This window comes from Esox lucius, chromosome 5, assembly GCF_011004845.1.
Source record: "Esox lucius isolate fEsoLuc1 chromosome 5, fEsoLuc1.pri, whole genome shotgun sequence".
Taxonomy (NCBI): domain Eukaryota; kingdom Metazoa; phylum Chordata; class Actinopteri; order Esociformes; family Esocidae; genus Esox; species Esox lucius.
Genome location: NC_047573.1, coordinates 17,120,129 through 17,133,419, shown reverse-complemented (window position 1 = coordinate 17,133,419; position 13,291 = coordinate 17,120,129). Strand labels below are relative to the sequence as shown.

Sequence of the window (13,291 nt, the reverse complement as noted above, 5' to 3'; positions counted from 1 at the left end):
TGCAAGAATTTCGTCTGTTACACTTTCATTCGAATGACCTTTTCTAAAATGTTAAAATAGAAAAACAATTGGTCTCACTCTTGTAATTGGATTTTACATTATATAATGAAGTTTACATTTGTAAACCTATGGTTACAATTTTAATTTAGAAAATAAATATAAGGCTGGAAAACTACACACCCTGGTGCTAGTGCTTGGTTGCGCAGCTCCCAGCAAAGATGTCTGTTACCTTTGGTGAGCTTACTGCACCTAGTCTATTCGATGGATCGGTGGTGCTTTCCACCAACTGCTTTTTCAGTTCTCAACATGTTTTCAACCATAATTTCCACCCATTTTGTGATACAATTTGTAATTAAGGCTCTGCCAGCTGACTTGAGACAGTCGGTTGTCAAGAGGTCTTCTGAAGGTCATCTGATGCCATTCTGGTTCTGAGCTAATGAGTCAGTCTAGACCGAAATCCTTGAGCGCTGAAATAACATCAAGCATGGGAGAGGTCACCTACCTCATGGCAACAGAAACGGACTCGCCTCTGGGGACTTGGCCTACGGGAAAGCCCATTCATGTTACTTTTGGGCCCTAACCTGCTCAAGATTTCAGTTTTTAGGCTCAGGTTATTCGCTGCAGCTGTATTATCTAGATCCATATAGGCCTTTTGTGCTGGACCAATTAAAAAAGGCAGATTTTAGTCCTGTTCACTGCTCTTTGGGCCACTTCTCTCTAATTGTAGTCCTTTCAAAGGCCTGTAAGTAAACCTCTGTGACATCACCCTGTAATTTTTGGGATATAGTTGCTAGTTCGGCATGCCTCATTCCTCTCAGAGGGTTCTTTCTGACCCTGGAGTTTGGGGCTGGCCAGAGTCATTATTCCACCCTTTGTATCCCTCTAATAGGGCCTACATATGGCATCACTAGGCAAGAGTAACGACAGCCAGCTATTGAAATAGATCTTCTATGGTGTCCACTGGTCACCGGTTGTCCGAAACATAGTTCTCTACTGCTTCAGCTAATTATCAGGGGACGTTCCACCCACATTAATTTCCACAATGTGTAACAAGGTCACCATGGGGATGTAGTTTGTTGCCATGCAGTTAAAAACCTCATTCCGATATCCGGGGGTATGCTCAAGAAAAAGGTTTTATTGGAAAGAACATGGGGGTCCTAATTCTGGGACTCAATGAAACAAAACAAGCCTTCAAGATGTAACACAAAACTACCACATAGGGTAGGTAACAAAGAAAAGTATTGTACAAATGTAACTAGACAATCAACCAACAACACTGACATACAGAACATTCCCCTTACGCCCATCTCTCTACGTGTTTCCAAGTTTGCCTGGGGAAGAGAAAGGTGGTCAGATCAAGACTTTGCCTCCATCTGGTGGCTACATAAAACCCCCCACTGTGACATGTCTACATACACCGATCAACCCTAACATTAAGACCACCTGCCTAATATTGTGTATGTCCCCCTTTTGCCGCCAAAACAGCCCTGACCTGTCGAGGCATGGACTCCACTAGACTTCTGAAGGTGTTCTGTGGAATCTGGCACCAAGACGTTAGCAGCAAATGAGTTGCGAGGTCGGGCCTCCATGGATCAGACTTGTTTGTCCAGCACATTCTACAGATGATCGATTAGATTGAGATCTGGGGAATTTGGAGGACAAGTCAACACTTTGAAGTCACTGTTGTGTTCCTCGAACCATTGCTGAACCATTTTTGCTTTGTGGCAGGGCATTATCCTGCTGAAAGAGGCCAATGCCATCAGGGAACACCGTTGCCATGAAAGTGTTCACATGGTCTGCAACAATGCTTAGGTAGGTGGTAAGTGTCAAAATAACATCCACATGAATGGCAGGACCCAAGGTTTCCCAGCAGAACATTGTCCAAACCCTTACATTGCCTCAGCCAGCTTGCCCGTACCAGCATTAACTTTTTGCAACAAAAAAACAACCAATTGCAAAGTCTGAATGCATCTTTATTCCAAATAAAAAAGCAATACTTAAGAAAACATGAGCAGGAAGCACTTTAACCAATTCTTTTTTCGTTATTACATCAGCAGGAACTAGAAAAGTGAAAAGCAGGCTTGTTAACTGAAAAAAAAGGAACAAAGAGCAACACACCGAATACATGAACCCAGACATGTGTTTTTGGTGTCAGATAGGTAATAGTTAACACAAGGCATTGCCTTTTAAAGACGACTGGGTAGCGCATTGAGTGGTCCAAAGACACTTAACGTCCTTGATTATAATTTTGTTTTAACAGCAACTCCTGTCTTTCATTTCCATAGTAACACACACACACACACACACACACACACACACATCTGTCACCTTTTTTTAACATTGAGTTTGGAAGCTGTCTTTATCTGCATGGAGTTAGTACAAAATAAACATCCCAGCCATAACTTTCAATGCAGTTATGCCAGCTATGCCAAGTCAACTTATTTATATTTGTATTGTGTCAATATATTTCAAAACAAAGAAGACCTCAAAAAATATACCTGTTACTATTTACATGCATTAGTGGATCCTATACTGTACATAACCTTTTGAAACACATCTTCATAGAAAACTAAATAATGAGAACTTGGAGAGAAAATATAGTTCCTTTAAAAGACAACAATCCAATTCTACTGGACAACAGACTGAAGAGCATTACAGAGAGTTTGGAACAAGTGTTAATATGTTGAGGAAGAGATTTGTGTTTGAGGGCTTACTAATATGGTTATAAATCAACTACCCTGAAGTAATAATACCCTGATTAACTTGAGTTATTGGATTCACAGTAAAGTATATTGTTCAAAGTCATTTCATGAAGCCATTTTTATAACCAGCCTAAAACTCCCAACAGATACTGCTGTGCTTTAAAAAAAATAAAAAATAAACTAACACCTGAACTTAATAGCCATAGAATAATGGAAAACCCATCACCATATAGACCTGTAACTATCACTGTTAAATGGGAAACTAGGAAGCAAAGTAATTGCAAACCAGAACTGCTAATAGACAAGTCATGGTTAGATTGTAAATCCTTATAACATTAAAAGAAAATTTGTACTAACAAAAATATTATTTATCTTCACCCCACCAACCATCGTCCTTCAAAATATGAAACATTGTGCCTTTGAAAGGCAACTGTGTACAAAAGTATGAAAGTAATTGCATTTAACAAAATACTTAAATTCACCAGCACAAGTTTAAAATGAAAATAAACAATTACCATCAGACATATTATTCCAAAATATATACATGGCACCATCATTCCCTCTCATCCACACAAGCACACTCCTCTTCTTTGTCTTCTTCTGATCCATCTACCGCTATTCAGGTATTTGATTTATTTATTTATTTTACCCATAACAAAAATAAATGAATAGATCAACATCTCTACTGGTCTTCCAGCGGCGCACTTAAAAAAAAGAAGAGAAAAACAAAATGATTTACCAGAAGGACAAAATGGAGTTAACAAGAGGTGAAGACAGAATGGTTAACTCTAACACTTAATATGTCAGTGGTAAAACAATATGCTCATCTTTTTACAACTTAATGTGATGTCATTTTAACTTTTCCTGCACTGTTTCTATAAGGTCATACAGTAGTCAATTCCTGTCCCTTTTTCATGGTTTGGTATGAAGGCAATGTGACTAGAGTAATAGTGGGTATTTATGACACATGACCACAATAAACTAAGAATAAAGCTACATTGTGACCTGGCCAAAATGGAGGGACTGGCTATTGCTATGACTGGTGGTCGCCTGTGCTTGGTGCCTTACAGCTCTCCGAATTTGGCAGCATAGCGAGCCACAACGTTCTTGCTGCGGGCAAAGTCTTTCCGTAGCTCAGACACTTCCTGCCGTAACGCCATGTTCTCTCGCTCAAGGAACGCCGCCCGCACCGTGATCTGGTTCTCCTTCAATCGCCGTGCATCTCGAGAACGTTTTGCTGCCACGTTGTTCTTCTTCCTCCTCTGCCAGTACTTCTCATCCTGGTGAGGAAGAGGTAAGAGAAGGTTGAAATGGGGGAAAAAGCAAGACCAGAGAGTGACGTTGATGATTTAACCATGCCTCTTCCATGTCACTGCTTTAATGCAGCCAGTGGTTATTAACTCATTGAAACCCTTTTAATACAATGTGTTTTTGGAGCTGGGCAATTTCAATGAAGTAATCAAATTTCTCCATTTGGAATTTAAAATCTGTCCTTGACCTACTTTAGAATCCTCTGGTACAAACACTTTCTTAGCCTTCTTGATCATTGGCTGTGGTTTGAGTTCGTCTTCTGAGAACTTGTGTTTGCGTGGGTTGAAAAGTTCTCCTCCAGGAATGCTGGACAGAACCAGGTCTGTGGGGTCCGGGTTAAAGTTCACGTCCACCTCAATCTCCTCCGGGTCAATCGGTTCAGGGGTCAGCCTGTCCTTGTCGGTCACCACCTCTTTGGGGAAGGGAAGGCATGTTCAAGTATACGATCTGTGTTGACGGGTGAATGCTATAATCTGGTTTATGTATGGTTTATGTAAATAGGACCCTCTGTTATGTGAGACTGTAAATACTGCAAGTCCTGTCCCAGAATCAATGTACCCTGTTAAAATGTACTGAACTGGAGTAGAATAAAGTCGATCTTGTGACACAAATTGGCAGACATTAAGTGAAAGGCATCTACATTTCATAAAGATGGCCTCAATGGAGTCCAGCCCACATCTATTGGTCAGCTGACACTGAACAGTTATCTTGACCACTCAAAATAGCTAGAACTAAAATATTTAGCACCGTCTACAGAAGCACAAACAATGTGACTAGCACTGCACGCTACACAATGTAATTATATGTGCAATGATCCATGTAAAAACCCTGTAACAGACCACTGAATCATAAAGCTCCAGTTATATCACAGGTGTAACTTACCTGTGTTGGCTGTGATATCAGGAGAGGTGACAGTGGCCACCTCCACCTCCTCACAATTGTCCAGCTCCAGGACAGATAGCAGGGCAACGGGGGCAACTGGAGCTGTCTTCGGATTGGCTACTGTGGTAACGGGCTCTGCCTTCTCTTCATTCTCCTTGTTAAGAGCATCTTCCAGGATCGACGGTGAAGTGGGAATGCCATTCTCCATAAGGAACTCCTCCAGGTCCATGTACTCCAGGTGAAAGGTCTCACCATTGTACGGGATGGTCTTGTCCCAGATGGCGGGGGTTAGGGCAGCCGATGGACCCATCCCGCTCTCTCCTCCCATATCCACATTTTCACCTGTTAACAGCTTCTCCTTGTCGTTGTCTGTGACAGCAACACAGAAGAGCATTTGGTGAATGTTGTGACAGGTTGGAGGCCCAGTGGAGATATGGCAGGTATAGGAAAGGCAGTTTACAATAAGTGGTCCATATGGGACTCCAACCCCTTAACTCGGTTAATTATGACTTGGTGTTAGAGGACCCCGACACATCAATTATGAAACCTACTAAAAGTAGTTTTGTGTACTGAGTGGTGAAGAGCTTAGATGTAGTGAGGCTGGAGAACAAGCCTGTAATTAACTTTTTTTTTTTAAGGGAAACCAGAGTCCCATTACAATCGTGCCCTGAGGGCAACAATGGGAACAGTAAAACAACACTTAAAGAGTTCAAAACTATCTTTGTTCTGAACTGACACTGCCCAATGATGCTTTCTGAAATGTATATATTAAAGATAATGGAGTTAGAATGGTTTGATTCTATATTAATTTACTCCATAACACATTCCTCTTATACTCTAAATATTATGCCTCTTCAATCTTCTCAGTTCGTAGCCTATAGCAAACAGTGCGTGCAACCGTGACACCACGAATAATCTAGACTTACCATCATCGCCCTCCAGTAAAACCGGCGGGGGCATTTCCATTATCTTCTTCAAAACCACGGGAAACGCACCTCGTGCACCCATGGTTGTTTCTAGTGTGGTGGTGATCGGCTCTGCAGACATTTTTGCTGGATATAGGGTGCGCAATAATTTAAAGACAGGCTGTCAACAAGGAAGCCCGGGCTAGGTTACCGTATAAAAATATCCTTCCCGTGAAACAATCTTATCCTTCACGAGACAGTGAAATCACGATAGGACTAAATATTACAATGTAACAGAGAAGAACATTTTATTTTAAGAGTACGAACCAAATATCAAAATAGAACAAAATATGTACAGAAGAAACCGCACCTCCAGAGAAAATGTACAACGCGCTCTGATAGGTGCTCTTTTTCTTTGCCGTCATGAATATTAACATTAATTGGCCGACGTAGGCAATGCGTAAAGTCTAATTGGTTAACAGAGTTACAGCTCTTTTGTAACCTTGACTAAATTAAGAAAACGTGTCGGGAGGGGCCAGCCATTCCATGTCCGCATATGCCAGGCTGCCTTCATACAACCTCGTAATTTCGTAAATACGATCATTAAGTTTTGCGCTTATTAAGTATTGCTCTTTAACGGGTCCCCTAAAACTGTATACTATGTCATACAGTCAAAAGTTGGCACACACCTACTCATTCAGGGGTATTACCATTTTCCACATTGTAGAATAATAGTGTTGACATTAAAACTATGAAAGAACACACATTGAATCATGTAGCAACCCAAAAAACTGTTAAATAGATGAAAATAAAATACACTTCATATAGTGGCCACCCTTTGCCTTGACGACAGCTTTCACAATCTTTGCATTCTCTCAACCAGCTTAATTGGCGGTCACCTGGAATGCTTATCCAACAGTTTGAGGTCATTGTCCTGTTGAAGAACAAATGCTGCTCCCACAAAGCACAAACCATATGGGATGGCATATCACTGCATAATGCTGGTTGTGTGCACCATGAATTCTAAATGAATCCCCAACAGTTTCACCTGCAAAGCACCCCACCCTATCACACCTCCACCCTGCTTCACGGTGAGTATCCCACACACAAAGACCATCCGTCTACAGATTCCGCATATCATAAGGACATGGCCGTCGAAAGCAAAAAAATCTCAAAATTGGACTAATCAGACCAAAGGTCAGATTTCCACCAATCGAATGTCCATTACTTGTGTTTTTTGCCCCCGCAAGTCTCTTCTTATTGTCGAAGTCCTTCAGTAGAGGTTTCCTTACAGCAATTTAACCATTAACGTGATTCATGCAGTCTCCTCTGGACAGTTGATGTTGAGATGTGTATAATCCTAGAACTACGTGAAGCATTTACTTGGGCTGCAATCTGAGGTGCAGTTAATTGTCGATTTCTGAGGCTGTTAACTTTAATTTGTTCCATGTGTTATTTCATATTTTTGACTGTAACAATTCTTCTACAATGAGAAAATTGTAAAAATAAAGAAATACCCTTGAATGCGTAGGTGTGTCAAAACCTTAGACAGGGTACTGTATGGGCAGACGTCATCAAAACCATTCGCTTTCATACTTGATATTTCATGGCCATTGTCACTCTACTTACAGATTATGCAGAAAACATCATCTTACATATGTTTTAAAAAACATTTTGTTAATTCCAAATGTAGCAGACTGCATCTTAAGGCATTACAGGGCTAGAGTCCAACAATTTTGCAGGTGGATACATTGACCAGAGACAGCAACTTTGTCCGGTATTCCAAACAAACTTATTGTGCACAAAACCCTAGAGTGCCTTCTTAAGATGGCTATACATTAAACAATCCTTCAGAGATGTTTTACTAATTTGGGATCCCCAATACATTTCTGTGATTACTGATCAATCATAAAGGCCTACAGGCTCTGTATAATGTGAGCAGGTAAAAGACTTGTGACTGTCTTGCATTCTCCTGATCCGGTTCATAGGTCAAGGCTACTATTTTGACGCACTACATATTTTCAGTCGTATCTTGTGTAGTAATAATAATGAGTATACTGCAACGCGACTTGCACAACTTGTCTGCCATTGCTCAACTCATTCTCAGCTTAAGGTACAATAAGTGGGGGGGGGGGGGGGGGGGGGGGGGGTGATCAAATCAGATTCTTTAGGGAGCACATTTCTTCCAGCAAGCGCATTTCAAATGGTTTCGCCTAGTTGAGAAATAAAATGTGAGAAAGACTAGCGCATGTTAAAAAAAAAGACCCATTCATATTACAAAACAATGAACTACTTCATAAAAAAATAAGATATCAAATACAATAAAATAAAATAGTATAACAAAACACACCATAAGTAAAATGTTGCCTACAATTGTATGTATACTGGGTAGAATGTAGGCAAACTTGGGGGGAAACGCCGCCCAGATTAGAAGGGAAATATGTATTTTCGGACTCAAAAAAGCAATGTTCCATATTTAGGTATCAAAATCATTCTATCAGTGTAATCAATACCATTGAAAATATTTCAATCTTGATAGCAGTATTTAAGCGAGTTAACAAAACCAATTTTAATCCTGATATTGCACATTCCAATATCCAAAGGCAAAATTCTATGTATAACATTTATTACAATTTCAAATAACTTTTGATGACTATTTTTAAATATGTTTTGTAAACCGTGTGAAAGTATCAAGTTAAAAACAATAAATCAATAATACTGAGCAATTCATTCAACAACGCCATTTGATAGGCCTATTATATTAGATGTTAATATATGGTCAGTAAACTAGCCATTTATCTAAAAACGACTTACATTAGGCTATATCTTGAACCTTTGTTATATTTCAGCACATTCTTTGTTATAATTTTGTTATATATTGCCAATATATTCTCAGGGGTAAAATACCCCCTGGGGAAAAATAGGATTGCTATAAAAAAGTATTCTAATTTTTATCTGAAGAATTGGATAACTTAGCCTAAGACCTTCCTATTGACATCAAAAATCAGTTTATAGGTTTAACTTCATCACATCACATGACAATGTTTTCTAAATGACAAGAAATAAGATCAACTGATGTCATAATCGTTTTGGTGGAATTGCTTGATCAGTTGAGATGATTCGACAACATTTTCTAGATGAACAAGAGTAGTGGCAACAAGGGAATGTGTGGAAATAAAATGTTCCACACATTCCTTGGTTGCCAAGGAATGTGTGGAAGGGCGGGGGGTTAACCCAGAGAGGCGTTTAACCCCAAGCCACCCTACTCAATTTCTCTCCGCTCCTATTATTGTAATATGCTATTTGTTATTATGTCCTTGCCTCAGTGCAACAACTCCACGAGGTTGGTGCTGGAGAATCGAAGATTAAAACGTTTTCTCTGAGGCATATCTTGCCAAGCTTTTTATCACTCTTCTTGTTCAACCAGTTTTTGGATCTGAACTTTTTTTTTTGGATCTGAGTTTTTGGATCTGAACTTCGGAAAAACAGACTTCAGGAAGACCCGATTCTGCAGACAACTTGTTAGATACCCTTTAGCCGGGTATATTCCTATTGCCTGCCCCGGGCCGGTTCACTCACGACTAACTCAATTTACCCCAGATGAAATGACTGTGGAGGAGCAATTATATCAGACTCCTTGCCCTTACTGTCAGATTAACGGAGAGTATTCTATGAACCTAAAATGCAGCAGTATATACAGTCCCACAGTTAATTTTGCACTGGAAATCGGCTTTCGTATGTGCATATTTGTCTCACTTGAAAGACAGAGCCAAGTGTGTATCAGAGTTACCACCAAGACAGGCATGAAACCACCAGGCTATTAAAGGCACCACCCACATGACTCTGCTCTAATGAGTTTGAAATGTCATTCCGTAATTTTGACACACTAAAAAGAAAAATCAAAGCTATTTATTTTCAACCAAGTTTTACATACAGAGCAGAAGAGACATACAGCAATTAGGAACTGTAAGAGGATGTCCCAACATCAACATACATGTCTTATACTTGGGCTTTATTGTCTTTGGTACATTAGCTGTTTCCGGATCTGTGCTGCAGGCACCTTCTAACCTGGGCATGACATGTGTAATAGTTGTAATGGCACCTCCTTGGCATGTCCCATCTGTCATGTCCTACAAACACATGACCTAAGCAATCGGAGTAGAGTGTACAATGGTTGTCCAACCAAGCCATCTTAAAATGAATGCAATAAAAGTGAGTTGCTCTGGATTAGCGCATCTGCTAAATGACCAAAACTGTAACATTTTAAATGTAGATTTCACAAAGGCACCCACAGATAAGGTTATTTTCTCTAGTAACAAAGCTGCAGCCACAACTAAAACACACTCAATTACACTGCCTTAAAATACTCTAAATTAATAAGATAATGAGACAGGGGACCCTGCAGTATGTTTCAGTCTATAGATTTTTGGCCAGTGTGCTGTGTCAGCTAGACTACAGGTGATAATACTTATTGTTTGAATGGATGTCAGACAGCCCCTTATTTTCATGTAGTTCAGGTTGTTTAAGCTTTGGATGCTTTAGGCCATCATGTTACAAAAGCAAATCAACAGAAATGTTTAAAAAATAAATAATTAAAAAGTGTCCTAATTTGGTTCCGTGGACTAGGACGCTGCCTCCAAAAGACTTACAATGGATCCTCATTTTAAATCAAAATTTTTCTGTCAAATAAAGCAACCTAATGCCTGAATATCTTCAAAAAATAAATAACTGCCCTTTAAGCTGTGTATTGAGAGTAGTAATGAGATATTTGCTTTTGTAAGTTTAGGTGAGTAAGCTTGTTGCTAAATGTCACATAATGGACCAATGTTACGGTCATTTCTGAATGGAGTCATTCGAGTTTAGATGGGTCAGCATTTTATTTTCCTATGTTTTAGAGATGTCCTAGCTTTGGTTGTTTGCCCTGCTCGCATAAACCTCTTCAATACCAATTAAACTCCTGGGAACACGTCTCTTCTGTTCTTTCAGAATCCATTGGAACAGAATTGACAGGCCTATCCAGTAAAAAAATACTGTAGAAAAAACATTATCAATTACAATGTACATTTCCATACCAGATCATACTGAATTATTGACTGATAAATAATTACAATAATGATTTGGAATCCGCGCTGTACTACCATCTCTGGTTAAATAAGCAAACACTTAATTTAAAAATTCAGCACATTGTTCACGCCTCTTCTGTTGACCAATCACCGAACAAGAAGCATGGACTACAAAAACGTCGACCGTGCCCCACGTTTTGACTTAGAATAAAGCGGCATTATTTTCTCACTTCTAGCATGATCTCCACATATGCATACACGTGACTGTACTGCAACCAGAATATATATACGTTAAAAATTATTTATGGAAAAAAATGAAAGTATCTGAAACTTCTGAGAGCATTGAAAACAGCATGCACGAGTAATGACCCGGGTTCCACACATCATCCAAGTGAAATGTGATAGCCCATGCTCTCCACGGTAATTTCAGTTTTGAGAAAAACACGTTTCACGTTGGTATGCACGTGATGCTTGCACGTTGATTTAATCAGAAGTCAATCTTGTGACCTAATTGCCAAACTGAAGTGAGACACAGAGGCGCGGAAATATGGTATTGGGGTTATAGAACATGCAGGGAAATCAACCCAACATCTGTTAGGCTATATCATCGCTATTTATAGTAAAATATATAGGCTTTAACTTACATTTTGTTGATGTTCGCAACAAATGAATTTATTAAGTTTTGAGTTGTAATCTAGTGTTGGACGAGGATTAACCGCGCCGCGGAAACAAATATTATTGATCATTCAAGCGCGATACAAATGATCGAGAGTTGCACATAAAATTAAGATGAATTTTCGTCTTACCGTTATCTAAGGTAGGAATAGTGAAGGGGCCCTCAAGTAGAGCTTTGAAAATCTCAGGAATCTCAATAGAAGACATTTCTCAACTTCTCTCAGCGCGTGTAAGTAAAACAGACAAAAAGGCACTTGTAAAACGAGATTTTAGTTGGCTACGTAGAATACTACAAAAAGTTTCTTGACGACAACACGGTATTCAATATTCCTCCTCCTTTTCACGACTCTCCCAGTTTGGCTGATCTAGCCAATCACTCCCAGGTATGCGTGCTGCACAAGTAAAAAAAACAAGAACAGAGTGTCATAAAAGGGTTAAGCGGTTGCCCATCTAACTGGCGAAAGACATTCGGAAGAGTTTCCAGACAGGATTACCTAAGCAAAAGATCTGCGCAAGTCCTTGTTATGAAATAAATCATACTGAAGAAAACTAGTTTGACCTAATAGGCATGTATTTAAAAGGGATTAACAGCATAAGAAACTAGAATGCTTCTAAAAACAAATGTTTTATTTTGAATATGTATGCAAGGACATATCAACTTTCAGGAAATGTAGGGTGCTTTTCCCCCCGTTGCTTTCTGGTAGGCTACACACCCTACATTTGCAGGGCATCCAAAATCTCATCACAACACCAGGCAGGTTATAGGAAGACAGTAACAAAAAATGCTGATCGAAGATATCCAACTAGTTTTCCTCTTACAGTGGATATAAAGTCTACACACCCCAGTTTTTCCACATTTAATGTGAACTATAACGTAAACAATTAAATTGAAAAACAAATCTTTGAGAGGAAAAAAAAAACTCACTAACCTGGTTGCATAAGTGTGCACACCCTTAAACTAATACTTTGTTGAAGCACCCTTTGATTTTATTACAGCACTCAGTCTTTTTGGGTAGGAGTCTATTAGCATGGCACATCTTGACGTGGCAATTTTCTCACTCTCCTTTGCAAGTGTGATCCAAATCTCAGATTGTGAGGACATTTCCTGTGCACAGCCCTCTTCAGATCACCCCACAGATGTTCAATTGGCATTCCAAAAACATGAATCTTCTTCATGCATTTGTGGATTTGGATGTGTGCTTTGGGTCGTTGTCGTGCTGAAAGGTGAACTTCCTCTTCATCTTTCTAACAGACGCCTGAAGGTTTTGTGCCACAATTGCCTGGTATTTGGAACTGTTCAGAATTCCATCAATCCTGAATAAGGCCCCGGTTCCAGCTCAAGAAAAACAGCCTCAAACCATGATGCTGCCACCACCATGCTTCACTGTGGGTATGGTGTTCTTTGGGTGATGTGCAGTGTTGTTTTTGTGCCAAACATACCTTTTGTAATTATGGCCAAAAGTTCAACCTTGGTTTCATCATTCTCCACTTGATGATGATTGTCTTCACTGTGTTCCATGGGATATCTAGTGCTTTGGAAATGTTGTACCTTTCTCCTGACTGATATCTTGCAACAATGAGATCCCCCTGATGCTTTGTAGGCTCTCTGCAGACTATGGCTTCTGCTCTGAGATGCAACTAAGAAAATGCTAGGAAAATCTGCTGAACTTAATTTGTCATTAATCAGTCACTTTAAATGATGGCAGGTGTGTAATGACTTCTACACAGCCACATCCCCAGTTATAAGAGGGTG

The 13,291-nt window shown here is 39.7% G+C and overlaps 1 protein-coding gene across 2 annotated transcripts; it reads right to left on the bottom strand.

Annotated features, from left to right (window-relative positions):
- Positions 1-1,952: 1,952 nt before the first annotated feature.
- Positions 1,953-11,950, bottom strand: tefa (TEF transcription factor, PAR bZIP family member a). 2 transcript variants are annotated; one of them, XM_010895521.4, is made up of 6 exons: positions 11,670-11,950; positions 5,822-5,947; positions 4,896-5,264; positions 4,205-4,425; positions 3,771-3,982; positions 1,953-3,406 (listed from the first exon to the last, which is right to left on the bottom strand). In XM_010895521.4, exons 1-6 carry the CDS (start codon positions 11,743-11,745, stop codon positions 3,385-3,387), a joined length of 1,026 nt encoding a protein of 341 aa, XP_010893823.2. In that variant the 5' UTR covers positions 11,746-11,950; the 3' UTR covers positions 1,953-3,384. The 2 variants fall into 2 exon arrangements, with proteins under 2 accessions (XP_010893823.2, XP_010893824.1); XM_010895522.4 differs by lacking the exon at positions 5,822-5,947 and having other exon boundaries at positions 11,670-11,948.
- Between the last annotated feature and the right edge of the window lie 1,341 nt (positions 11,951-13,291).

What these genes read in the sequence shown, in the direction of transcription:
- tefa (XM_010895521.4), bottom strand. Translation starts at nt 11,745, where the DNA reads ATGTCTTCTATTGAGATTCCTGAGATTTTCAAAGCTCTACTTGAGGGC. An exon ending in TATTCCTACCTTAGATAACG is followed by an intron (nt 5,948 to 11,669) that starts GTAAGACGAAAA and finishes CCCTATATCCAG; the next exon opens with CAAAAATGTCTGCAGAGCCG. An exon ending in TTTACTGGAGGGCGATGATG is followed by an intron (nt 5,265 to 5,821) that starts GTAAGTCTAGAT and finishes TTGCTGTCACAG; the next exon opens with ACAACGACAAGGAGAAGCTG.